General features: G+C 58.0%; 2 protein-coding genes across 3 annotated transcripts in view; one reads left to right on the top strand and one right to left on the bottom strand.

Moving 5' to 3' along the window:
- Positions 1 to 27,712, bottom strand: part of C24H7orf50 (chromosome 24 C7orf50 homolog) — a 92,808-nt gene that overhangs the window by 19,837 nt on the left and 45,259 nt on the right. The gene's annotated exons all lie outside the window — the stretch shown is intronic.
- GPR146 (G protein-coupled receptor 146) lies at positions 7,187 to 26,505 on the top strand. The gene is made up of 2 exons (XM_033095636.1): positions 7,187 to 7,302; positions 20,622 to 26,505. The coding sequence occupies exon 2, from the start codon at positions 20,639 to 20,641 to the stop codon at positions 21,638 to 21,640; it is 1,002 nt and encodes a 333-aa protein (XP_032951527.1). The 5' UTR covers positions 7,187 to 7,302; positions 20,622 to 20,638; the 3' UTR covers positions 21,641 to 26,505.

Genomic DNA, 27,712 nt, shown 5'->3' with positions numbered 1-27,712 from the left:
GGTGCAGTGCCCCCAGCTGCTCCCCATTTCTCTGCGCAAACCACGGACGCAAATCTGACGATGAGGCTGGGGCCCCGCGCGCCATCTCCATTCCCACCTCTTCACCACCTGCAGCAAAGGACCCTAGGTTCCCTGACCCTGGCCTCCTGTGTCCCCCCAGGGCCTCTGCCTGCAGCGCTCGCTTGTCCTCACTTCAGACCTAAGTCATCCTTAGCTTCAGGGACCCCTCTTCGTCACCTACTGAGCACCCTCCCAATACCATGGCGCCCCGCACTCCCCAGAGCAGCGCCCCCCCCCCCCCCGTTCTCATTAATGTCCAGTCCCCCCATATGCGAGTTCCACAAGGACGGGGGGGGGGGGGGGGGGGGAGGGGTGAAGGGGGTGTGGGGGTGTCTGCTCACCACTGCACTGACGTCCAGCAAGAAGCAGCTGCTCAGTAAAGGCCCAGGGAATCAGTGAATGAGTCACACAGCTCTGTCCTGGACAATGGCGCCTTAAACCTCTTTGAGAGATTGTGTTCCCTCTAAGGCAAGACTGCAGATCAATTTTATGATCCAAAGGAAAAAACCACACTCCTGCAGCACCCCCAAGGGCCCACAGTAGGCTCTGGAGGTGGGGCTGGTCCCAGGGGCCTGAACAGGCCCGTCTCACCCGCGTCTCTGGGGAAGGCCAGGTGCTCCAGACACCCTGTACTAGGGCTGTGAGGTGTGCTCTAGAAGCCCTTTCTTCCCTTGCCCACTGTGCACGGCCAGTGGGTGTGGATGTCCTGCTTGGGGTGTGGGTGTCCCACCTTCCCAGCCTGATAAGGATCTCTGAGGTCCCAGAGCCAAGGCTGCGTCCCTTTGTGCTTTTGCTCTTGGTCATTTCCCCGCCACCCACAGGCCTGGACCAGAGCGGGAGGGATGCAGGGGAGGCAGAGCAGGGTGGGCGCCCGCCCCCTACAGTGGCCTCTGTGCTAGGCAAGCTCACCTGTGCCTCCTTGTTTAATCTCTGTGATGCTGGCATCAGTGTCCCACTTTACAGATATGGAAATGTTAAAAAAAGAAAAAAAAAGTTTCCAAGTTGCCAATTTCATGGAATGAACTCAGTTCTGGGTCTTTGGAGTCCCAGAGGATTTGTGTGCTGACTTTCTAGTGCCTTTCTTTCCATGGTCAGTCCTCTGAACCAAGGGCCCTCTCGTCAGCCGCTTTCATCCACTGTCGTCTTCTGGTGACTCAATGGGCTGCTTTTGGAGACAGGAGAGGGGGAGACAGATGGCCTGGCAGCAGGGTGAACAGGCACAGAGATGCTGGCTGAGGACATGACACGCAGAGACAGAGCGGGCTGTCACTCATGTTCCCTTCCACATGGAGAAACTGAGGCTCAGAGAGGGTGTGAAGTATGCCAGGTCTGCCTACTCCTGAGCCCGGGTTCCCTCCTAGGCCCGTCTCAGCCCTGAGCCCAGCCTGCAGGACACCCTCTGTTCCCCAGGCTATCTGCCAAGGCACCCCGTGGTTCAGCACCAGGGCTCCAAGAGGAATGGTACCCGGTACAACCCCAAGCACCTTTGAGACCAAGGTCCAGCTGGTGGAGTGGGAGGGTGTGACCCAGGGGCCCACCTGCCATGTGAACCTGGAGGCAGCAGCTGGGTCAGCCCCGAGGGAACTGAGAGACCCCAGCACCCCACCCCCACAGGCAAGTCAGCTCAGCAGCAGCCCCTGGTCAGAAAGACGGACCTGTATGCACCCCACAAACACCTGTTCTGCACCCTCTTCACGCCAGCCGCCCTAAGTGCTAGCGTGCTGTGGGGAACAGAACCAACATGCTGCTGCCACACACTGCGTGTTCTGTCCCCACAGTCACATGCTGAGCCCTAGCCCCCATGTGACGGTGTCGGGGTGGGGCCCTCATGAGTGGGATTAGTGCCCGGGTAAGGCGAGGCCCCTTCTGCCATGGCAGGACACAGCGAGGAGTGGCCCTCACCATACATGGCATCTGCTGGCGCGTTGATGCTGGACTTCCAGCCTCCAGAACTGAGAGGAGGAAATGTCTGTTGCTTATAAGCCTCCCAGTCTGTGGTGCGCTGCTATAGCAGCCCGAATAGACTAAGATACCTGCCCACGGCAAGATGACATTAGAAGGCTACGATACTGAGAAAAACTAGGTAGGAGAGACAGAGAGTAGGTTTATTCAGGTTTTGTAACTTAAAATGGTTGTGGGAGCATGGAGGTCAAGGAAAATGGCACCAGGAAGGTGACAGCTGAGTAGAGACCTGGCAGTGAGGGAGTGCACACAGCTCTCGGACATGTGGGAGACACGTGGTCCAGGCAGCGGGGACGCAAGACCCAAGTCCTGCGGAGGGGCCCAGAGGCCCACGTGAGGCAGAGGGGAAGCCGGGGCGGCTGGGGACACGGGGGTGGGGTATAAGCAACCCTGCCAGGCTGGAGTTCTGGAAGCACGAAATTGCCACCAAAACTTCCAAGAGGCAATAAGAATTTGTTTTCAAATCCAGGGCATCAGGCACCCCACAATCATGTGGATCACCAAGGAAAGAACAACTACGTCCTAAGTAGACATTCTGAACCAGAATGGTTGATCAGCATGCCCAATTTCCTGGGCACGCCACCTCCTGGAGAACCTGACGCTGGGGCAACCCCCAGGAGACTGGGGTTCGGAGCGCTGTCTGGATACAGACAGCTGCTCACAGCCAGCTCAGTGCCTGCACACACCACTCCCCTCCCACTCAGCCCTGCCCCCAGGGACACCCCTGCTTGGAGGCAAAGTGCTTGCAGGTGGGACCTGGGAGCAGGGGTGAAGACCCAGCCCGAGCCCCAGGTGAGCAATGTCCGCTGTTGGCCACAAGCAAGAGGGAGGAAAGCAAAATCCTGCTGAAGGCCTTTGTACAGCCGCTTGCCAGCCCCTCCAGAGCAGCCGGGCTCTGGTGTCTCTGCCAAGTGGGCCTCGCTGACCCTGAAGTCGTGGGGCCTTGGCAAGGGTTGGCCCCAATGTCTGCGATTCCAAAAGCTCATGTCCGAATCCAGTGGCTTCACTGGAATTCTACTGAACTCTTAAGGAAGAATCCACACCAACTCTATACAATCTCTTGAAGAAAATGGAAGTAGAGGGATCGCATCCCAATTCATTTTGAGGCCAGTATTACATGCTGATATCAAAACCAAAAACAGTACAGAGAAAGAAAAATACAGTCCACAATCCCTCATGAATATAAATGCAAAAATCCTACTCAGCAACATAGAAATAGGATGATACACCAGGACCACGTGGAGTTTACTCCAAGATGCAAGACTGGTTCAATATTCCAGAATCAATCCATATAATCCACCGTGTAATCCCCCAAGCTAAAGAAGAAATATCACCTAATCACATCAATTGTAGAAAAGGCTTTTGACAAAATTCAACATCCATCCATGATATAAATTCTCAAGAAACTAGAAGAGGGGAGCTTCCTCAACTTGACAGGTGACATATACAAGAACCCCTGCCCCCCAAGGTCAGCAACCAGGCAGCAGACCCACTCCCACCACGGCCGGCCAGCAGGTCAGCATCATGCTGCCTGTCCTGGCCATGCAATAAGGCAAGAAAAGGGAAAAGCTGTGCACCCCCATGCCTGCTGACAGGCCCATAGCCGCGGGGTTCCACCGACGCCGGCACCAGGCCTGCGAGACCCCACGCTCCTGTCCGTGCACACACGCAGGCAACCTGCACCAAGCCCCAGTGTGTTGTTACTCGCATCCCCAGCACCCCCATAAACGATGTGCTGCCCCTCTCTTCCTGAGTCCTGGCTGGAGTCACGAGTGGCTATGGGGACAGCCGGGGCAGGCTGAAGGCAGGCTCTGCAGGACTTGGAGTGAGAGCTGAGTGAGGCTGGCAGGACAGCCTGCGAGTGCAGAGCACTTGGAATCTAGAGGGGCCCCGGGTCCGAGTGGAGAGCTGCCCCCTCCCCACAGAGCACGCTCGCAGGGACAGAATGCTGCTGCAGCCCCCTGACGGCCTCGAGGACAGGCTGCCAGCCTCTCTTTAGCACTATCCCAGGTCATGGCCTGCTGGGAGGTGGCACTTACAGACCAGAAGTCAAGGAGATGGTGATGGAGGGCGGGGGCAGGCCGAGCGTAAGGCGCCTGTGAGCCGACAGCCTCCTGCCCCCGCCCTCCAGCTGCCACCGGTTGTCACCGACCATGAAGCCATGCAGGGCTGCTGGGCGTGTGGAGTGCTGGCAACCTCAGGCCGGAGGGGGCTGCGAGAGGTCTTCAGGGCCTGGGGCTCTGGGCATCGCTGCAGCCGTGGCTTGGGGTCTGCTGCGGTCTTTCTGATGGCCCTCGTTTGGGCAGGTCCATAGCCCAGTACACTCCCACCCACATGCCCATGTTCACTCTCAGTGTCTGTGCTGCCCCTGCGCCCCCTGGTGCCCCCGGGAGAATCAGAGCAGCTGCTCACCTGCCTGTCTCCCCCTGGCCAGGTCAGAGCAGGTGCTTAAGACACATCCGGCTCACGCCCCCCAGAAGACACAGCAGGGCGGAGGAGGGGTGACACTCAGCAGACTCCCGCAGCTGCCTAGCCACACTGTGCATCTGTGAGGGGCTGTGTGCCAGGCTCTGCACACCAAAGGCAGCTCCCACGGGTGCCATCATTAGGCCAGAATGCTCGACACACAGTCGGACACTGTCCTGGGTGCTTCCCAGGTACTCACAGGAAGACCTGCTTCCACGGGGCATGGAAGAGGTGCCGACAGAAGCCACACAGGATGGAATTTGGGAAGAAGTAGGGATCGTGCAGAGGGTGGGCAGTGAGGCAGCCGACCGGTCAGGATTACGCAGGAACCACGGCCCTGAACTGACCACCGAGACGTGGCCACATGCTTCCCAGGTACCCGACTGGCCTCTAGGGCAGGCCTCGTCTCATAGCAAGCCCTCCAAATTCTTATTCAAGTTCACTATGCCTTACTGGGACCCTGTACAACACAAAGTAATAATGCAGCCACACAGAGGTCAATCAACTTCTGACACTGCTTGTCCCGGTGCACATGTCACGCAGGTCAGATTCACCCTGGACACGTAGCATGACTGAAAGGTGCACCTACAGAAGAACACAGCCAGCCGTTTCAGCCAGGGCAGCTGCAACCCCCATGTCACCCTGCAGACTCCAGAGAAAGGCCAGCTGCAGACAGACTGTGGTGAGCTGGCCACTCTCAAGTTCCAGACCAGCAGTGCAGTGTCCCCGTGGTATGGAATGTAGCCGATCTTATCAAGTGCCGTCCAGAACAAACAGGAAGCGTTGCCAAGCCTCAAGACCGAGCACAGTGACTGAGACGTCTCTATAACCCATGCAGTGGCATCTGTGTCTCCTGAGCAGAGCGTAGGGCTGGAGTCTCCCTACTACTGCAGAGGGGGGCACACAATCAGAGCACCTCCTCAGTCACCAGCAAGGCAGCGGATGCCAGCTCCATGTGCTCTTCGAAAACTGACACTGGACTATGGTGCCATTGGAAACTTCAGAGTCAGGTGAAGCTTCACGCGCCTCCTACAGCCCAGTCCACGTGTGCCCAGGGTGGTGCCACAGTCCCACAGCCACCTGGGTGCAGCACAGGAGCTGGCCTGAGTACACAGTAACAAGGTACACAGCTGCAGCCCCCTGGGGGATATTACGTCTTGGCCATGAGATGATCTCAGCTCATCTGAAAGATCTCCAGACACACACAGACCTGCCACTGGCCGTGAACCTGCCTGCCTGCTCGAAGAGGAAGTCCTTCTCTGCAGATAAGGCAGTTGGGACAACCTGAGGGCTCAGTGCCTTAGATGGGGCCAAAGGCAGGGCCCTGCCTGTTACAAGCTCGGCCGTAGAACACCCTGTGGGCAGAGCTCAGCCAGCCTGGCATTGAGACTGACCAGGAACTCTGGGGTCTGCAGCCATTTGTACAAAGGAGAAACAGTACTTACCCAGGCATTGTGAGGAGAACCCAAAGTCCCCAACCCTGATTTAGAAAGTCAAAGACCACCTGGTTCAAGTTCCACTCTGTGATTTGCTCTGTGACCTGGGGCAAGTTGCTCAGTTTCCGAGGCTCAATAAAATTGAAAATGAAGAGAACACTGTATTTCATCGGTGCTGACACATGTCTCTCATTCTAACACCTCTAAGTTCAGGTGCAACTTACAATCGACAGTGTCAGAACTTCATCGGCAGCTTGTTCCCTTGTAAGCAGTCCGTAAAATAATGGTGTGTGTTGCATGGATGGCATCCTACATTTGATGAAATACGGGAGAGTACAGCTTGAAAGGTTGTTCTGAGGGCCTAGAACAGCAGTCTAGCTGTGCGGTACCAGTGCTAGCTGGCTGTGACTGGCCTTGGGGCCAAAGCGGCCCACTGCCGGATGTCCACTGCTACAAAGCCTGGCATGAGGCTGAAGAGCAAGTTAAGGTCACAGGGCCACTGGAGTGGAGGAGGCCAAGGGACCTAGAGAGGACCCGGCAGGAGAGTGAGACTATCCTGCCCTTCCGCCACAGCCCAGCCCCGAGCCCCGTCCCTCTCCGTCCGCGGTCAGGAAGCCGTCCTCTCAAGGTGTGTGTGTGGGGGGGCCCCAAACAGGGAGCCCCCGCCAGCCTCGGCTGCTATTATTATTCCTGTTCCATCCAACCCTGGCCACAGAGTAAACGTGCATTAAATTCTGCCAGAACGAATGGTCTTAGATCCTGAATGTGCTGTCTGCCACGGGTTAAACATGCCCAACACTTAGTTGTAACAGCAGCTACAAAGTTAATTAGGCGCAAACAATGCACTGTCTCTTTAAATGGTTTCTGGCGATCAGCGCAGTTTACAAAGAATTCCTGAAACCAGGGAGTAAAGGGTGAATTTGGAAACAACAAGCACACTTTGGGGAAGAGGAGCAGGTGCTCCAGGAAGGACCTGATTACAACCTCCCGAGGGCGGAGGGGTCTGTCCCCAGCAGATTAGAGCGCGCTCTGACTCAGCACAAATGGCACCAGCGCTTTAAAGGGAGCCCAACTGGGCACCAGAAGAGCCGCAGACCTGTGTCCTGCACACGGCTGACCCCAGGTCACACAAGGTCGCCGGCCACCCTGGCCAGCAGCCCGCGAGCCAGGGGCGGGGCGGCCGGGGGCGGGGCCATGCCAAGGGGCGGGGCCGGCGGTGGCTGCTCCCGGGCGGGCGGGCGGTCCAGGGGCGGGGCCGGCGACAGTCACGTGTGTACACAGGCCCCGCGCGGCGTGCGCGCCGTGAGCCCCGCCGCGTCCTCCGAGCCCGGAGCTGCCCACCCCGCGGCGACTGCGCCGCCTGTGGCCCAGCGAGCCGGTGAGTGGGCGCCCAACGGGGAGTCGGGGTGGGCCGGGCACACTCCAGGTCTCGGCCCGCGCGGGGAGCGAGCCCACGGCTGCGGCGGCCCCGTCCGGCCGGGTGCTCCGCTCGGACTCTCGGGTCCCTCGGCCCCGCCCTGGCGCTGTCCCCTCGGGGTGGGGGCACTGTCCCCCGTGCGGAGTGCTTCCCTTTGGGGTGGGGGCCGCTGCCCCCCTGCGCGGCACTGTCCCCTTGTGGGATCGGGGGGCTGTCCCCTGTGCAGGGCACTGTCCCCTTGGGGGGTGAGGGGCGCTGTGGCCGCGCTGAGCCTGGCGGCCAGCCAGGGCCAGGCCGCCGCCCTGCGGTCATTAACCTGTGGAGGGGCAGCTGAGATCCGCTGCCTGTGTAGGAGGCCAGCAGCAGCGCTGGTTCTGTAAGTGTCCTATGGGACTGACTGCGTCCTCCTGGGTCACCGTGGTTATAGTTTTTGTGCCCTTTCGTGATCACAACATTTTTAGTGAGTTCTGCAACTCCGTGTGAATGGAGGTATCAAGTCTGTTAACTCTTGGCCTCTTAAAAATATAACCCCCTGGGCAAGGAAGGCTCCTTGAGACCTGAGAGGAAGACAGTGCTCCCGCTGCTGAACGCCCATTACTTGCAACAAGACACCCAACACCGAGTCACTGTCAGAAGCTGCACTCAGCTCTGGCTCTTCGTCTGGGTGTTGATCTAACCACTCTTTGCAGCGCTCCGATGTGCAGAACCCCAGAGTGGTTTTGTATTTGAAGTCCAGACAGCATTCATTCCTCAGGTCTCCCCCTTACCACTGAAGATGGACTCCCTTGAGAGCTCCATTCCCCTTCAGATAACCAGCTCCTTATCTTAACTGAGCAGCAGACGCCTCCTTTCCCCTATCTGAACATCTAGCACAGCCCAGCACTCAGGAAAGCAGCGAGAAACTTCCTTTGCAGCCTCCGCAAATCCAAGACTATGCCTGAACGGCTCTGACCCTGTTGCCAGCCTGCTCCTGCATCATGGTGACCAGAGCCTCTCTCGCCCTCACTGGGTCCCAGCTCTGCACCGCTGAGTGAAGAGGCACTAGCAGTTACAGCCAGGGCATGGTCCTCGCTCCATGGCCGCTGCTTAAGGAACTGCTGTAGGGTCCAGCTCTCCGAGCCAGAACCTCTGGTATCTCCTAAGTGGTGAAGGCCTCCAAAGATAACTGGCTTTTAAAAATCCTGGTTATACTTTGTGGGTGCATACTGTGCCACATCACAGCTAGGAAGCTGGGCTGAGTGGGAAAGCCCTATGGTCAGGGCCACACACAGCGGAAGGGTGTTTGGCTAGGGTGCCCGCATCGTCCTGCCTCTCTAGTGGGTATGGAAATACCCTGAGGACAGAGGAACACAGCTTTGGGACAGAATGGAAATGTCAATACTGAGTTGATGTCCCTGTAACTCTAAAGCCCCTGGTAGGTTGATGACAGAAAGGTAAGTGCATCCATTCGCCTAACATGGGTACACATGGGGTTTTCCGTTACAATGTTCAAACTGTATCTATTATATAATGAAAAAATAATACATTTGCAAAGATCCCAGCAGGGGAAATGGGCTAGGAAGGAGGACATGCTGCTTTTGTGTGTGGGGGGGGGGGGGGGGGGGGGGGGGGGAGTCTCCATCTCGCAGCCCCTAAAATGTCATTTGGGATCCTGACCCAAAACTGCTACCTGGCTTTAAGGACCCATACCAGGGCTGTCTTTGGGGGTGGAGGGGAGTTACGTCCGAGAGGGCTGCTGCGTGAGTGCACACGACAGAACCACTCTCCTTCTTGCTTAAACAGTGCTTCCCAGTGCTTCCCTTGCTGGCTGCTGGCTCCTAAGCTCTCGAAGGCTAGAGCCACTTTGCATGACCGGGCAGCATCAGGCTGCCTCTGTCCCTGGGGTCTCCCGGGCCGAGGACCCCCAAACACCACCTAGGCATTGGAGAGGAGAGAGGACAAAGTCAATCTTCCCTGTCATTCAAGTTGCCAAAATGCGCTGCTGCTGAGGAGCTGAGTTTAGTCCCCGGGAGCCTCCACGTGCAAACAGAACACCTTCGAGCGGCACAGGGCTAGGTGTCCTGTGCGTCCCCAGCAGGCCCACCTTGGGTCCCTTTCCTCCCACACATGCCAGTAGTGTGCCCAGAAGCTTCCGGGTTTTGATTAGAGCCCAGCAAACTGAGGAAGCAACTGTTACAAGTAAAAATAACTAGCTGGCTTCTCCCCGCCACCTCCCGGAAAGAACCGGGGTGGTGATAGGATCTGTGGTAAGAGCACACCAGGGTAGGTGGGGAGCCCAGATGGGGTGCCAGGCCTGCCCAGAGTCTGAAATGGAGACCTGAGCTATTTGCAGCCCAGCCCTTGCATTTCTGAGGGAGCCTCTTTTTGTTTGTTTTTTTCCGGGTCTGCTGTACCTGGATTGAGCAGTAGCTTCAAACTGAGTTACTCAGGGAACAAAAATGTCCAAGTAATGAGTGTCCCATGAACAACAGGACATGTGTCCCGTCTTCTCCGGGGAGAGGCGCCCCGCTGCCCATGGGCCAGGCCCAGCTGCCGGGTCTCAGTACCCCACAGCCCTTCCTGAGCCAGCAAACATGCCGCTCCCTTCCATGGAGAGAGGCAGCTCTTTGTTTACGCATCTGAGCCAGGTTGCTGGGCTCACTGTCACTACTCTGCAATTTAGAACCGTAAAAAGCAAACGGCTACACAAATCCAAACAGCCCATCTCTAGAATGAACCGTTTCTTATCACCCCCCAGGAAGGCACGGCTTTTGTGACAGGAATCTGTGTAGTAAGCTCTCTGCACTGAAAGACCTATGAAAACAGCAGCCTGTCCAGAGTGTCTGGTTCCTACCAGCTGGATGTTAATTGTAGCTAAAGCCTCTGCCCATTATTACAAAGGAAATAAACACTCAGGAGTCCTTTTCAAAGCACTTTGATTGTTCCAGAACATTCATCTCAGGGTGAGTCTCAGCAAGCACAGCAGGTCAATAGGACCCCTGTCCGCCTCACCTCCTGTGCCCACATCCAGGTCTCGGATGTGTCAGAGGGACACCGCTGTCTGTCGGGGCCCCAGGAGGCTCTCACACCCTTTGCCCTCCCTTCTACTCACCTCAGTGCATTTCTTCCCAGACAGAGCCAGCCCAGTAGCAGGCCACAAACCCAGAAAAGGCCCCTGCAAGCTCTCAGGAGGTGGGAAAGAGAGGGACACTGCTCACCTGGCTGCCTGTCCAGGCTGTGGAGACAGTAGTCAGGGAGGGGCCCCAGGTGCCAAGGCCGAAAGGAAACTCGGGGCTGAGTCAGTCCTGGCTGAGCAGTTGGGGAAGCAAGGAAGGGGACCAGCGTGTGCAAAAACAGCAGTGAGACGGGCCCCTCCGTGTAGCAGTGGCAGGCCCGCTCTGCCAGGCCCTGAATACGGGGACAGAGCTTCCTGATGACAGAGGCCAGGACGCAGCAAAAGGTGAGGTGAGAGCCGCTCATTCAGCTCCCTAGGGAAGCATGGCTCCTTGCTGGTTTCTCATTTCTGCTGGCTCTGTGTGTACATTCTCACACTTGTGTGCGCACACACGCACACCAGGATTCCGGGTGGCGGGGCCCCTGCGCCCGCGTCACCTCAGCCGTTACTCCTGTTCTGGCTGCTGCTCTGACCACCCCTGGCCTCCTGTCCATGGAGGTCACAATTTCCTTTAGATCTGGGTTGTAGCGAAGTTCATTTGGGTTGCCTATAGACATGCACTTGTGCCAGGCTGGTTTATGCCATTTGGGGGCTCTTTCTAGAAAGGCATAGGAAGAAAGACGCCAAGGCTGGCCTCAGTGCTGCTAACAGCCAGCCTGCAGGTGTGTGGCCCTTGCCAGCAACGAATGAAGAGAAGAGGCTGCAGAGCGTCCATGGTGGAGAGGAGTCCCAAATGTCGTGAATTAGGAAGCGGAAAGGACTGAGACCCGAGCTCGTTCCCTCTCCCACTCCCCATTCCGGTGACAGCTGTGAATTTGGGTGAGAGCTGCACTTATGCTCCAGCTGAGTGCAACATCAGGAAGATCCCTGTAGTGTCGTGACCCGCGCCGACCCAACCGCAGACTGGAAGCGAAGCCTCTGTGGTCTGACAGTGGGGTCCTCAGCGTGTGCCTTCTCCAGGGGGCGTCCTCTCCCCATGGGATCTTACACTTGGCTGTGCCAGGGCTTGTGTCCTCACCCCTCCTTGCCCTGGTTTCCTCTTCTTCCTCTGTGTCCATTCACAGGACACTTAGATCAAGTTCACAGCACAGCCTCCTCTGCGTGGAAGGTCTGGGAAGGACCCTCATCATCCCAACACCAGGGATTGGCCACGCCACCCTCTGTGCTCTGCATGCTGCACTTACTGAATCCTCCCAATAGTCTCATGAAGATTGTCCTAACCTGGGGAAACTGAGGCAGTAAGTTACCTGCCTCACCAAAGCCGTGAGTCTGGGGGCCTGTCTGTCCCAGACAGAGTCTGGCTCCACAGCCCGAACTTTTATTTTTTTTTTAAATGTTTTTTCCTTTTTAAGTTTTATTAAATTTACTGGGGTGACATTAGTTAACAAAATTACATAGGTTTCAAGTGGACATTTCTATAACACATCATCTATATCTCACATTGTGTGCTCACCACCCAGAGACAGTTCTCCTTCCATCACCTCATGTTTGACCCCCTTTACCCTCATCTACCACCACCCTCCCCCCTGAGTCTCTGGTAACCACTAAACTGTTGTCTGTGTCTATGAGTTTTGCTTGTTTGTGTGTTTCTATTGTTCCTTTGTTGCTTTCAGTTTTATATCCCACATATCAGTGAGGTCACATGGTTCTCGACTTTTTCTGTTTGACTTATTTCACTTAGCATAATAATCTCAAGATCCATCCATGTTGTGGCAAATGGCAGCATTTCATCTTTTCTTATGACCGAGTAGTATTCCATTGTGTATATATACCACGTCTTCTTTATCCAATCATTCATCAAAGGACACTTTGGTTGTTTCCATGTCCTGGCCACTGTAAATAATGCTTCACTGAACATAGGGGTGCCTATGTCTTTATGGATAAATGTTTTCTGATTTTTTGGGTAGATACCCAGGAGAGGGATTGCTGGGTCATATGGTAAGTGTATTCGTAATTTTTTGAGGAACCTCCACACTGCCTTCCATAGCGGCTGCACCAGTCTGCGTTCCCACCAACAGTGTATGAGGGTTCCTTTTTCTCCACAGCCTCTCCAACACTTGTTAGTATTTGTCTTGTTGATGATAGCCATTCTGACTGGGGTGAGGTGATATCTCATTGTGGTCTTTATTTGCATTTCTCTGATGATTAGTGATGTTGAGCATTTTTTCATGTATCTGTTGGCCGTCTGCATGTCTTCTTGGGAGACGTGTTTGTTCAGGTTCTCTGCCCATTTTTTAATTGGGTTATTTGCTTTTTGTTGTTGAGTTGTATGAGTTGTTTATATACTTTGAATATTAGCCCCTATCGGAGGTGGTGTTTGCAAATACCTTCTCCCATTCATTTGTTTGCCTCTTTGTTTTGTCGATGGTTTCTTTTGCTGTGCAGAAACTTTTTAGTTTGATATAGTCCCATTAATTGACTTTTTTTCTTTTAGTTCGCTGGCCTTTGAGGTCAAATTCATAATATCCTCTCTAAGGCTGAGGTCCTTAAGTGTAGTACCTATGCTTTCTCCTAGTATCTTATTGTTTCAAGAGTCTGAACTCTTAACCTCTTGGAAACGCCAGGATACGGAGGAGGCCCTCCGGGCGTGGCACTGTTGTGACCAGTTCACTGGCACTGACTGGGTTGTCAGTGGTCCACAGGACATGGTCTTCATAGGAGCAGCCTGTTCTCATGGAGTTCCTTTCAAAGTGCCCTCCTGTGGGGCAGGATGAGTGTGGCCAGGGCTCCAGGCAGTACCAGAATCGGAGCTGCTTTCTTGAAGTAAGAAGCTACTCAGGACGGGTCGTTTTCACCCATCCTGTTGCGGTGGGGCCCTGTGACATCACACCTAGGCCCCACTCTCTCCAGGCACAGAGCACCTGTCACTGTCCCCCTGCGTCACCCAGGCCTGCTGGCAGCTGCCAATTGGCACCCCAACCCCTGTGAAGACAGGGCTGCAGCGTGTACACCGGTGCCACCTGCTGCTGGGGTGGGCAGAGGCGTGGCCTGTGTTGCCAGCTGTCTGGTCAGCTCATCCTTCCTGTGGCCTGGCTCCCCTCAGCAGGCCTCCACTCTAACCCAGGGCCACAGGGCCCTTTCTGCCCAGCACGCTGGCTCACTGTTCACCACTGGTGCTGCAGCGTGGGACGGCGCAGTGGGCCCGGCACCTGTCCAGGCCTGTGCTGCTTCTGGGTCTCCGGCTGTCTGATGGGAGACTCCTCATGAGATGGCACACTCCAGGGGCCTACAGGCACCCACAAGGAAGAAACCAGAGATGAAAAGGACCTGCTCAGGGCCCAGCACAGAGCAGGAACCACCTGACCCGGGCACGTCTCCACGGTCTCCCAGCCAGTGTGACAGCAGCCCAGGGGGGCACTGCTGCCAGTGCTGGGCTCACTCTGCGTTCACCACCGGGGCCCAGGGGTCTGCAGTCAGACCCCTTGGGCATTCCTCCCTCCGGCTTCGCCCACTTGCACATGCCAAGTCTGGAGCAGACAGCTCTGCAGCGCTGGCGGGGTGCAGAGAAGCCAGCCTAAGAGCCCCAGACCTGCGGCCGAGGGAGCATGGCCGAGGGAGCACGGCTGACCAGGCGCCGAGTGCCTTCCTGGGCTTGGGAGCATCTTCCTAAGGAGGGGAACCTGCAGGGTCACTTCTCCTTTATGCAGAAGAGCATTTGTGATGAATGTCACCCAGCGGACGACACACAGGCCCAGGTGAGGAGCCAGGAAAGCAGGCTCTGGCGGACACTCGGACGGACAGACCAGCACATGTGCGCCCACTGGCCTCTCAGCCCTCCGCAGGCGCTCACCAGGTCTGCCCTGCCCTATTGGAGGGGCTGCTGGATTCCCACGGCCTTCTGACACACTGGCCTGAGGTCACCACCCCCCGACCCCCCCCGCCACCACAGAGGCCCGGATGGCAGTGCACGGCAGCAAATGACACAAATGGGACTCTAGCTTTTCTGACACGAAACTCTGGCCTCGCTTTCCTCTAAAGGGTAAGGCTGCTGGGGTCCGTGAGGGGCCCCCTCCGGCCTGTGGAGGAAATGACCGCAGCTCTGTTCCCTTTCAGGGTTCTCACAACCCCGTCACCCATAGGCAGGAAGGCCTGTGTGCTTCCCCATCCCCTCACAAAGAAGAAACTCCTCCAAACCAGGAGGCCAGGCCAGCCTCAGGCATCGGGGGTGTTACCTGACTTGGGGTCCTCTCAGGTTTTCCTGTATGAAAACACACGTGACCTCTAGCCTCTCCAAGCTTGCCCTCTCTGTGATGCGCATGCAGCCAGCTTGGAGGAGGGCAGAAGAGACCCACAGCGAGGAGCAGTGGCTGAAGCATGGGGGCTGAAGCACGGGGAAACTCGCCTGACCGACTGACCGACCGAACGACCGCCCACCAACCGGTCGGGGAGCCTGCTGCGCACAGACGTGGCCGGGGCCCAGCACCCTCCTGACGTGAGCTGCTCTCTCTGCTTCCACCGGGCTGGCCTCCTGCCTGCTCTCCTCCCTCCCGTCCACTGCTGGCCCACAGGCCTGGAACCACCTGCCCAAAGCTGTAAAGGCCTCTCCATCCCATTTGCACTAGACTGGTCAAGCCTGTTCCACCCCAGCCACGCCTGGAGCGGGAAAGGGAGCGGGCGCTGCCAAGGCCAACCCAGTCCTTACAGGATGGAGGTTTTCTTCTGAGTGGGATTAGGAAATAAAACAAACAAAATCCCTCAGAACGAGAGATCATTCACGAATCATCTTATAGGAGAAACAATCAAAGAATAACTGGAACCGTCTTGGACAACCCCAGGCATGTGGGAGGCCCTGACCTGAGGGGCAGCCTCCCTCTCCTTCCCCTGCCAGATGCCCAGCTCCTGACACAGCAGGCCAGCCTCATCGTGCAGGATGCCTGCAGCCGCTCCCCGGCCCAGGGCCACATCCCGCCCAAGCAGATGGTCGGGCTCAGCAGTGCGGCGGCTGGCACAGGCCAGGTGTGCCCCCACCCCAAGGACCAAGGCTGACATGCAGTCCCAGCTTGCTGGAGAGCACACTGCAGAGGAAGCAACCACGGGCCTTCCACGGACAGGACCCCAAGGAGATGGAGGTGGGGGGCAGGGAGGACAGCGAGTCTGGGCTTGTTTGCTCTGGGGAGACCCCAAGTCAGCACACAGGCACTTCCTGTGTTCCTGGGTCCCAGTGGAGTGAAGTCAGGAAGGGGCTCCAGCTTGGAGACAGAGCCAGCACCCAGCTGAGGGGAGACAGCAGCCTGGCAGGACTGGGAGGGAGTCCATGGGGATGAGCAAGGGCGAGGGGGAAGTCATACTGAGAGCGGGAGGACACGGTGGACTCCGGGGCGCAGTCCTGGAGAGGCAGGACAGGCTGGCCACTGCTGGTGCCTGGTCCGACGCAGGGGCGTGGACGGGCTGTTGCTGGGAGCGCTGGGAGGGCATTGCAAGTGGGTGCCAGCTCCGAAAGAACTGGGGAGCGGCAGTGATGAGAAGGGGGAAGGTGGCCAAACCAGCCAGCGAGTCTGAAGGCGGCTTGGCAGAGGCCCAGCGTGGAAGGCAGGGGCACAGAGAGTGAGCAGCCCAGACGCTGGTCGGGTGGGAGGAAGAGGGGCAGGCCCAGGAGGCGGGGCGGCTTGGGGAGCAGCGCAGTGTGCTGGGGGTGGGGGGCGGCTCTGAGCCGAGGTGTGCGGACAGTCCCAGGTGGGGTGTGATGACAGATGTTCCCAAGACCAGGCTGAACAAGAGCCCACTGGGGTCCTCACTGACCCCGACCCCCTTCAGCTGAGGGCCACCGCAGGTGACGGTGAGAATGTGGCTGCTTTGTAGATGATGGCTGGCAGAGCAGGGAGTGCTCCAAGCACCGGCCCTTAGAGGCACTCACCAGGAAGAGCCCTAGGTGGGTCGGGCTGCCTTCCCTCCGCTGTCCTGTCTCTGGGGACAGAGAAGCAGAGAGGGCCCTTCCTGGAATCCACCTCTGCGCCCCAAGTTCCTCTTTCTCAGGAAGGAAATGGACAGAGCCTGCGGTGCAAGGCCGGTGCCAGAGGGCGGGAGTCACACCATTGTTGTCGGGCCCTCCCTCTTCCCAGATGGCCAACACGGGAAGTCTCTGCTCCCCGTCCCTGGACTCACAAAACAGAGCTCACAGAGGGAAGTGAGGTGACTGAGGAAACAGGAGGGCAGGCAGCCCAGCTTCTGCCTCCGCCTGGGCCGGCCCACAGGACCCTCTGCAGCCCGGGGAGCTGCCTGGAGGCCCACTGGGATCAGAGGTGTCTCCTTCCTGCACTCCCACCCTCCGACCTCACATGGGTAAGGGTGAAGGTTGCCCACAGCAGAATGCCAGACCCCTGCATGTAATAGAGAGCTCTGACACCTGGAGACATGGGGTACCCCTGCGAAGAATACCAGAACAGAAAGTAATGCATGTCATTTTTAGACTGAAAGTGAATGAAAACCGGTATCTTTTAGCTTATAATCAGTGTTTGAAATCATCCTCATAACTGATCTGTAAGAAAACTGCACCCAGACGCCACATCTAGCTCACAGGATAAGGTTTACGAATTCTGTTTTTCGAGCTGCCAGTAACACTCAGGCGCATCTCTGACCAAAAGCCCAGCATGGACAGTCGCCGCCTCCCATCCCGCAAGTGCAACGCCGGGGCCACGAGGCATGTGAGCGCAAGAAGGAAATTCTCAGCTTTGATTCCACGTGACGATTTCCCGAACACTGAGCCAGTCTGAGCCCAGTGCCAGCCCCTCACTGGCCGTCCTTCCTGCTGCCCCTCACGGCCGGCCATTGGCAATCCAGCTGCCCAGGGGCCCCACGGAGACGGACAGATGAGCGGGCAACTCCATCTGCTGGTGGAATGCGGTTCCTGGGCGTCCTGGGCACTCGGCTCCGTTCATCCGCGTTCCGGCCTGGACTTCAGTTCTGAGCTGCCCTGGGTCTCCACGCTTTTGTGCCCCTGCCCGAGTGAAAGCACTGGGCTCCTCTCTGCGGCACAGGCCCCGTGAGGCCCAACTGTCATCCTTCGTTCCCGCCGACAGATGTCTGCTGGTTTATCTCCTCGAGGGAAAAGGAGGCTGTCATTGAATGTGCCCTCACGTGGGCCTGGGCCCTGGGCCGAGCTCAGCCTGAGCACCGTGCTGCCCTTCCAGGCACAGCCCCCCAGTCCTTGAAACCGGCTGTAAACAGAGATAGGGAGGGGCCGCCACGCCTGCCAAGGGAGGCAGGAGCTGTATGAGTAATTTACTAGGGAAAAACAAGGGGTGTGTTTCCACACTGGGCCCCGGCTCACTCACACACATGCACTCACGCGTGCCAGAAAGCTCACGTCCACGGCTGTCTGACAGCACACGGGCCCTCTCTGCTGCAGTCGTTACTGACGGGGTCTGCGGTCCAGGCACAGGACATGTGGGGCGCAGAATAAAGGTGAGGGGTGGTGGCTTGGTGCAGCTGGCGCTGTGCTGGAAGCTAGCCTGCTGAGAAGTTGGGGAGGCCCTGGGCAGAGGCAGACCATGGGCAGGGGTGCCACTTGCCCCGTCTGAGCTGGTGAGCCAAAAGGGAGGGTAATGGTAGGGGGACTGAGTGGGACAGGTCTGTAGGATGGTGAGGGTGTCTTCCTGCGCCATGGTCTCAGGCAGCAGGCGGAGCTCGTGCCTTCTGCTGGCAAATGCCCCCAACGCCACGTCACCTGTCCCAGTGGTAGCGGAGGGCCCTTCCTTTTCAGGGGCTGCAGCCTCTACCTTCTGTCCCCAGAGGGGGAGGGAGGTTGGTAGCGAGAATCGATGGGAACTTCCCAAGCAGTGGGGGTTTGGCCATGGGCTGGTCACAGCATGGACAGGCCACTCTGGGGTGACAGATGTCCCCAGTGACCACAAGAATACAGTGTTTCCTGGGGACTCAAGGCCAGTGACATCTGGTGAACAAGCCCCACAACCATGTGCTCCCACGGCTCAGTGGGCAGGAGCCCGAGATGGAGGAGGGCCAAGCACAGGAAAGGAAACATCAGCTGCTGCTCCGAGGCGTCCAGGAGGACACAGCAAACTGGACCCCCCTCCCCTGCAGCTCAGTGAAAACCAAAACTCCCCGCAGGAACCATGCCAGGCGGGGCTCGCTCTGGGAGCGCCGCCCGCCTGGCACACCTCCTCTGGAATCCAGCCCCGCAGGCTGAGGAGCGCTGGCCAGATCTAAGGAACAGTGTCCTTGCTGTTGAGGAGACACTTCTGAAGTGACGTCACCGGCACGTGTAGCAGCCCGGCACCGTCATTACCCCCGACACCCATCAGCTCAGGCGCTGGGTGGCACTCATTGCACTCGGTGTCCCTCCCGTCTGCCCCTGCACAGAATTCACCCCCCTGGTGGTCGGATGAGGGGGACACTGGCAGGTGCACTCCTGTTGGGGGAGCTGCCCCCATTGCCTTCATCACCCCCCAGGCCCGTGGTGGCAGGCCGTCCCTCCTCACTCATGCCTGTGGCCCCGGCACACACATGGTGGCAGGACATGGCGGGCAGTGCGAAAGGTTTGTGGGCGTCCATGACCCACTGACTGTCCATAGGCCAGAACCCTTCCTCCGTGTCACCACATTTGGTCCCTGCACCGCAGATCCCTGGGGCGGGGCCAGTGCCCACATGGGCAGGGCCGGCTCTCACTGTGGCCTGAGCTTGCGAAACACGTCCGCTTTCTGAGAGGATCTCTTCGTCTGTGGGCAGGAGATGTGCTTGGGCCAGACTGCATTTTGAATGTAAGGTTTTCCTCCAAAGAGAGTGACAGCTCTGTTCTTTCTTTGTATCATGGCCCCAACTGCCAATTCTCACTCTGATTCTTAATGCCGAGCTGTGCACCCAGGCCTCCCACCTGCTGGAACGGACAGGCCACCCTGTCCCAGTCTGTCTGTGTGCAGCCTGCGAGGCAGGAAGGCGCCAGGGCCGACACCCACTCCCGTCCACCCTTCTCTGTGTGGCACTTTGGCGGGCTCACAGGTACTGTCCACCCCAGGAAGTCCCCAGTTCACCGAGGGTTTTCAGCAGTTTCCACCTGAGCGTCCCGGGCAGTGCCAGGGGACACACACACACACACACACACACACACACACACAGAGCCAGGCTCCCTCTGAGGTCTCCAACCCCATGTACCAGGCATCTTCCCAGAAGCAGTGGGGTACACAGCCGCCCTGGCTTAGCACCTCCTGCTCTCTCGGCTCAGCTCAAGGCGCACCGCCGGTCACGTAATCCAGTGCTGTGTGCGCCTGGTCACATATCTGCTCACACGTGTGCCCCTGGTGCCACCCAGGCGCCCTGAGACAGGGTGGGTTTCTGAGCACCAGACACAGGTGGGAGGCTGAGGCAGAGGGGCTATACAATTCCCACGTACACGGCACATGGCACACCGAGAAGGGCCGGACTGATGCCGGAAGGCAGGGCTGTGTCCTCGTTGGCAGAAAGGCTGCGGAGGGACCCATGAGGCAGAGTGCCGGGCAGTGAGGGGGCAGTCAGGCCTCAGGCCCGCCCCTGCCTTCACTGCAGGCCTTTCCTGACCTCAGCTGATCTACCACCTGTCACCACAAGGCCTGTGACAGCACGTGCGCCGTGGCCCCTGGTGTCCTGCAGGGGCCCTGTGTGGGCTGATGCGCCAGCGGCCCTGTGGCTCTGTGTCTTTTTAGTCCCACTTTTCAGGAACAAGGCTGAGAGGGAGGGCAGGTGGGTGGATGTGCTGCAAGCCACAGCCTGTGCGCCGAGCTGGCAGGACGGGGCCCCGGGCAGCAGGGTCCCTGCAGAGTGTCCTTGAAGCCCCCGAACTGTGCCAGCCACTGCTGAGGAGGGCGAGCAGGTGGGGCAAGCAGCCCGGCCAGGACACAGCTTCCCCAGAGTGGCCTCAGGTGTCTCTCGGAAGTGTGTTAGGGACACATGCCGTGGTCACTAGGATTATGGCAGCACCGGGACCTTCCTGGTGCGACAGCCCAGCTCGGGACTGAGATGGGCATCTCACGATGGCAACGTCACTTTCACAGGAAACACTCGGGACAGAATTTCCTTTTAGGCTCCGACTGTTCCCGTGCGCGTTTCAGGCTTTTCCTGTGCCCTCTGCCTTTCTGAGGGTCACAGGCCTGGGGCTCGGGCTTGAGCAAACAACTCACCTGCCGCTGCTTTCCCACAGCCCAGCCAGCCGGCGCCATGTGGCCCTGCGGCCTGCCCAACGGCACAGGGAGGGGCGAGGACCCAGCGCTCTGCCAGCCCTTCCACCTGGTCCTGTCTGTGTGCTCCCTGCTCTACCTGGCGGTCGGCGTCCCGGTCGGCCTGGCCTACAATGCGCTGCTGGTGCTGGCCAACCTGCAGGACCACAGCAGCATGACCATGCCCGACGTCTACTTCGTGAACATGGCCGTGGCGGGCCTGGTGCTCAGCGCCCTGGCGCCCGCGTACCTGCTGGGCCCCAGCGCCTCGGGCTGGGCGCTGTGGGGCTTCGGCAGCGAGCTGCACGTCACGCTGCTGGTGCTGTTCAACGTGTGCTCCCTGGTGACCATGTACTCCACGGCCCTGCTCAGCCTGGACTACTACATCGAGCGGGCCCTGCCGCGCACCTACATGGCCAGCGTCTACAACACCAGGCACGTGTGCGGCTTCGTGTGGGGCGGCGCCCTGCTCACCAGCTTCTCCTCCCTGCTCTTCTACGTTTGCAGCCACGTGGCCGCCAGGGTCGTGGAGTGCACCCAGCTGCGCCACACGCAGGCTGCTGACGCCATCGTGGTGGTCGTCGGGTACTTGGTGCCCAGCCTGGCCGTGCTCCATGCCCTCGTGCTCATCTCCCGGGTCCAGAAGGAGGACACGCCCCTGGACCGTGACTCAGGGCGGCTGGACCCCTCGGTGCACAGGCTCCTAGTGGCCACCGTGTGCACGCAGTTTGGGCTCTGGACGCCCCACTACCTGACGCTCCTGGGGCACACGGTCCTGGCCCTGCGGGGGAGGCCCGTGGACGGGCAGCAGCTGGGGGTGCTGCTGTTCGCCAAGGACGTGTCCAGGTTCCTGGCCTTCTCCAGCAGCTCCGTGACGCCACTGCTCTACCGCTGCATTGACAGGAGCTTCCCCGGCAAACTGCGGCGCCTCATAAAGAAAGTGCGCTGTGGCCGCCGGAGCTGCTCCACAGACCAGGCGGGGCTACAGCAGGTGCTGGCCTAGGCACCAGTCGGGGCCGGCAGTGCCCACCGCGGGGCCAGCCGGTGGAGGCGGCCCTAACACGCCCTGGAGGCCCCGTGCGCAGCCACAGAACCCAAGCCTGTCGCTCCCTCCCTCCTGGGGCTCACGTCCTGGAGAGGTGGTGACTGACGTCTCAACTGGATGCACAGCACTTTGTCACCGCACGCCCTCAGTCTCGGCCCCAGAAGGAGACACACTGAGGCAAGAATGAAGAACAGCATAGGCGTGTTCCCTAGATGTTTTTCTGTGTTTGTCCCAAAAGTCCACTCTTTGGGCCAGGCCACAGGTGCCGGTGTGCAGATGAGCTGCAGTTCCGGGGCTCACGGGCCCGGAGGCGTGTGCGTCTCTCCCACATGCACCCCTGCAGGTCTGCGCCCTCAGCCTGCTTACTGCAGCCTCCTGGAGGGGCCTTTCCAAATGGAGTGATGGAAATCAAGCCAGTATTTATGCTGTTTGTATTGTTCAATTACTTCATTCTCCCCTCGTTTATTTGTTTATAAAACGTGTTTGAAAGAAACGGCAGAGTATTAAAATGAAGGAGACAGTGTGAAGAACACACACGCCCGCAGGGTGGTGGCCTGGGCTACTGAAGGGCCCCTCGCCGTGCGCGGCTGGGCCTGCCAGGACACACCTGTGTCACACGCAGGGTGGCCAAGTATTCCACAAGGGAAGGAAGAGTCGCTGCGCTGGTTTCAGGCAGGAACACTTAGTGGCACTGAGGCTCCGCCCTGACCCGCCAGGTGTCCCTTAAACCTGTGCCGCCTCAGGTGACAGCACCGACTTCCCACTATGGGTCTGTCCTACTCCAGCTCCCCACAGTGTGCACAAAACTGAAGAAAGCGCTGCTAGGATTTCTAACCTGATCCAACAGCTGCAAGTTGCCTGCCCACAGGAGACCCCTGAAGACTGAGCGCCGTCTGCCACCTGGTCTGGGCTGGCACCACAGACGTGACCAGCTCCCAAGCACGGAAGTGATGCCCACCTTCATGTGTCGGGTCCTGCTTAGTTGACGTGGAGGGTGACCCAAGGCTGCCTGCTGACCAGAGGTCACTGCACATGCGGGCAGCTCAGCACAGGTTCCCCACGCCACTCCCCCTCCGGCATACCCTGTACCCCAAGTCCTTATGATTACAATACAGGCCACAGCCCTCTGATCCCAATTTTGAAACACCAAAAGCCCCAAACTCAGACATTTTTTGTCTGCAGCAAAATGGTCGCAAATCCTGACCCAAGGTGGGATCAGAGCACCTTTCTGAGGAAGATCGGTGTGATGACGGGGCCGCCCCAGCCCCACCCACGCCAGCACGGGTCCACCTGGGCGCCAGGAGCAAGCCTCCACCCTCCCTTCCCCCCGAGGACACCTGCGCTGCTGACCCCACGAACCCCGAGACCCCCTTTGCATCCAACACCTGCTCGTGACATCCTTGTGCTGAGCTCATCCTGGATGAGTCTGCAATGACCTGCCCTTCTCTTACTCCCCCAGAACGTCTGGTTCCCAGGATTTTCGCCACGTCACCAAAAAATGGACAGAATCTGAGTTACTCAGAGGGGAATGAGGAGCTCTTTGGAAGAAGCTAAGGCAGAGTGTGAGCTCAGTCGTTATTTTTTATTAACCAATCACTGTGTTTCTTCGAATGAGTTTGGAAGATGCCAGATACAAGTTTTTCCACTTTAGGTTCCAAGGTCACTAATTCTACTACTAGCCCTTCTTGACTATTATAATTTTTAAATTAATGATCTTATTTGTTAATCCACAAAAACTCAGCTACCTTGCTAAGCTTCATTAAGATTCCAAAAGGTGAGTTTTACACTGAGTTTACTTCCTGCAGGTTATAAAATTTACTTTGGGAAACTGGGTCTGTTGCTAATTGTGGCAGATATGTCAAGAAACCAAACATTGACTCTTTACAAAAAGTACTTGACAAAGTATAAACCAGGAATCAATTACTAAGAAGTCAAATTACACGTCAAGTTCTCGAGTGTCAAACTACTCAGGAGACCTGGGCTTTCTCATCTCGTGGTGTCTGCCCCAACGGCTGCACCATCTGCCTGAAGTTCTATATACATGAGAAGAAACCGCTGGCTGAAGGAAAACCCCACACATTTGAAGGCTATTAAATTATTTGACACTTATTATCTAATTTCTGAATTCTTAAAACGTGTATTTCCAGGGGTATGTGATGTATATCAGAAAACACCAAGTGCCATCTAATCGGTATTTCCCCTCATAATATAAATCTCAGCCTCTTTACTTCCTTCTCTGTAGCCCCTCTTTCTACAGTTCTGTCAGTCAAACCAGTAGCATCCAGTTGCACATGTGCCCTGGCCAGCCGTTCTGAGATGGAGACATAGAGGGCGTCTCCAGCACCTGTTGTGTACGTCGGCCGGAGGCTAGCAAAAGGACAGGTCCTCAGCTCACCAAATGTAATTTAGAAATTACTGACCACACTCTAGTGAGAGCAGACCTGAGGGCATCCTGGTGGTTCTAGCAACTCTACTGTGGCTTCAGGCAAACGCGGGAGCCGCCTGGCAGTCCTCCCGCCATCCCACTGGTCCTGCCATCCCGCCAGTGGTCCTGCCATCCCGCCAGTCCTCCTGCCATCCCGCCAGTCCTCCCACCCTTTGGTCCTCCTGCCATCCCGCCGGTTCTCCTGCCTGTCTGCAGGGGGCTGTCTCCCCATGGATAGATAGCATCGCTTTGCACACAGTACTTTGAGAAATGGATGAATAAGTGAAGGAATAAGTCAATTGGAACATATCCACTTTCCATGAATAAAGCACATGCAGTTGACAGCACTTCATGATCCTGCCTGATTCCGCTGGCCTCGTAGGCACACAGGCGTCTCTGCTGCAGAGCACGGCCCGAGAGTGTGGCGCTCTCTACCTTTCTCACAGTGCAGTGTGCGCTTCGTGAGCAAAGCGGGAGTGAGAGATCTAAATTCCAGCTACCACGGGACTGAAGACTGTTAATTCGGAGAACCTTCAAGGTTTTCCACTTTCTGTCAGGGAGCCCCCCAGCGCAAACCCAGTGGAGACTAGGAGATGAGCCCTGCGCCCCAGCCATCAGCACGGCTGGCCGTGCCTCCTTTGTTTCTCTCCTGTTCCCTGACCCACTAGGCATCTCAGCTACGACGTCGTCTTGCTGGCAGCCCGCTCCTCACCAGGTCAGGGACCCCTGCTCGAACTCGCCCGAGGATACCGGCCTCAGCCCGGGGCCCTAACCCCTGCCATCCATCACCTGCAGCAGGAATCCGCCCTTTCTCCTCCCGCCCGCGGTGCTGCGTTTGCCTTCTGACGCCAGGGGCCAGGCCAGTCCACCCTCCCCACTGCCCAGAGCAGCACTGGCTGCCTGCCCTCAGCACTCACAACCTCCCCCACTGCACGGCTGCCTTCAGGACCCTGTCTCTGCCCCATGAAGGAGGTCCGACTGGTGACTCCACTAATGAGGGGAGGGCAGGAAGCAAACTCGGGCCAGGGGGACCCCAGAGCCAGCTTCTAACCCATCGCCCTCATTCACTCCTCTGCGCTCTTTTCATCTCGCGGTGACGAAGGCATTTACAGACCACAGCCTCCGTCCTCTCAGCCACCTCTAGACTCTGGTTTCTGAGGTCGCTCGGAGGCTGGTGCGCAGATGGGAACATAGTCCCAACACGTTCCCAAGTGAGCCTGCTCCTCCGACAAGAAGCAAAGCCATCGGCTTCAGAAGGGAAAATGTCCTAAGACTGAGGCTGCTTTGACGATGTCGTGGAGGTGGCTGGGCTGCCTGTCTTGGCTGCTCACGGCGTGGCTGTCTACCTGTGCATCCCTCAGGAACGGGCCACGCCGGCCTGCGTCTGCACTTGTTGTCACTTTTGTGGCTGTCCAGTACTCCGTAGGTGGCCCAGATCACAGCCACCCCCATTCTGCCAATGGGCCCATGGGCTGGTGTGGACGGGCTCTCCCAGGCGCACACCTGCAGCCCTCACGTATCCCCAGGTGTTACGGTGTGCCCAGAGCCGAGTGCGAGAGTGCCAGCTGCCTCGCCTTCGCCCACACTGGACACTGTTCATCTGCCCTCCTTTTGCCAACCTGGTGGGAATGCCGAGGTAGTTCCCCAGTGGTCACGAGGTCGAGGCCCCTCTCACGTATCTGTTGGCCACTCACTCACACTTCTGCTCTCAATGGCTGCCTTTCAGGTGCTCTGCCCATTTTTTTTTAAACGAGCTGAGGCATTCCACCCTGGCCACCGGCTCCTGACCCGTGTCCTCCCTCGACTCCCGTCAATAGAAGGAGAAGCCATATAACAGGGAAGTCAGCAAGATGTCGGCAACGTTCTCAGAAGACAGCAGCTCAGGAAACAAGCTGTGCTTCCCTGATGGGGAGGCCACCGCACTGCAAGGATGGCAGCTCTGACCCCCAGGGATGCGGCCGCTGTGTCAGCGACGTCACAAGTGTTCCAAGACCCCCACGCTGGGGCAGCTCAGGTGCATGTGCTCCTCACCAAGGTCAAGGTCAAAGCTGCTGGAAGAGGTTTCACTTATGTTGGCCCCAGGGCGGCAGACATCCACAAGTGCACGGGGACTCCGGGAGCAGGGCAAGGTGGGGACCGAGGACCAGAAACAGGTCACATGTCCTGATTTTCACAAGAAGCAGGTGCCAACCTAAGAGTGTGACGAGCCCGAGCTGAATGCCTCAGGTCCGCCAGGTCCCGAGGGCAGCGGGACACTGCGGCCCGTGCTGCCACCACCCGCACCCAGATCCACATCTGCTACCTGCTGTGTGACCTGGACCAAGTTCTCAGTCTCTCTCTGCCCCTTTTCTCCTCTGTGACAATCTAGTGGATAACTCCGGGGAGGCATGAGGCAGAGCATCAAGCACCCAAAAGTGCTCTGTAAATGAACTCCACTGAATAGCAGGGCTACCACTGCTCAGCTGGGTCACCCTGTCTGTTCCTACAAGGTCATCGTGAGAAATCAAGCAGCGCATGGGGCACTGAGTCCCCAAGGGGCGTCTGGCAGCCAGCACAGGAAGAGACGTGGTCACAGAGCAGGCCTGCCAAACATGCAGATGGATGAATCACAGCCTCCAGAACAAACCAGGCATCCCCAAAGCGAACCTATCAACGGCTCTGGGGTAAGAGATGAGAACATGCCAAGTCCCTCCGAGGGCACGCCCGAGGTGTAGGCACATCAACCAGCCCAGCCAACGCCGAGCTGTGCAGAGGCTGGAGGTGGCCCAGGAAGGAAGGAAGGAAGGAAGGGAACAGGGGCAAGGAATGTCAACAGGTTCCTGGCACTGCACCCTACGCGTCTCATAACCCTAAACACAACACCCCTAACCTCACTGACAGGTGGGCGATGTCACCTGTCCTCACAGACAGAACAGGAGCTTTAAGTTTGGGGGCTGCCCTTGAGCCCACTCTAGCCTCAGCCAGCCCCAGATGCGGCCCCCGGCCCAGGCACCCGGCTGGGGAACGGGATGCAGTGACCCTTCCACACCTCTCACTGAGCTCAGGGCCACAGTTGCTCCCCAGCACACCGGTGGGTTTGCAAGGATGAGAGGAGAGGAGCACAGCAAACAGCAGCAGCAGTGAGTGTCAGGGAAGGAGAGAAGGCGGGGCCGTCTGGGAGTGTCCGGAAAACGAGTCCCCTGGCTCCTTTTCTGTAGGATCCCTGGCCTAACCATGTGCAGTCATCACTTCCAGGAGGAGCGTGTTCACCGCCTTTCCCAAACGCACTTAATGCAGAACCTTCCCGGGGCACCTAGGGCCGCCGGGGTTCTCTGCAGTTCAGTCTGAGGAATGCCGAAGTCCAAGGCAGAAAGGGGTGCGGGGCCCTCGACCGACTTGCCGCAGCCTGGCGCTGGCCTCTGGCGTCGCTGGGAGTCCTTCTCCCTGTGCATCCTGTCTGCACACTAGGCCGGGGCCTCCTGCCCACCTTCCCCATCTCACACACATGGGTTTCCCCAAAACATACCATTTGAACTAATGGCGCTGCAACTTATGGGGGGGCAGGGGGCTGACATGGCACAACCACAGGGAGGGCACTGAGTCACTTATAAAGTCAAACGTATGGT

Source organism: Rhinolophus ferrumequinum, chromosome 24 (assembly GCF_004115265.2).
Source record: "Rhinolophus ferrumequinum isolate MPI-CBG mRhiFer1 chromosome 24, mRhiFer1_v1.p, whole genome shotgun sequence".
In the NCBI taxonomy this organism is placed as follows: Eukaryota; Metazoa; Chordata; class Mammalia; order Chiroptera; family Rhinolophidae; genus Rhinolophus; species Rhinolophus ferrumequinum.
This window is presented reverse-complemented; position numbering and strand designations above follow the sequence as displayed.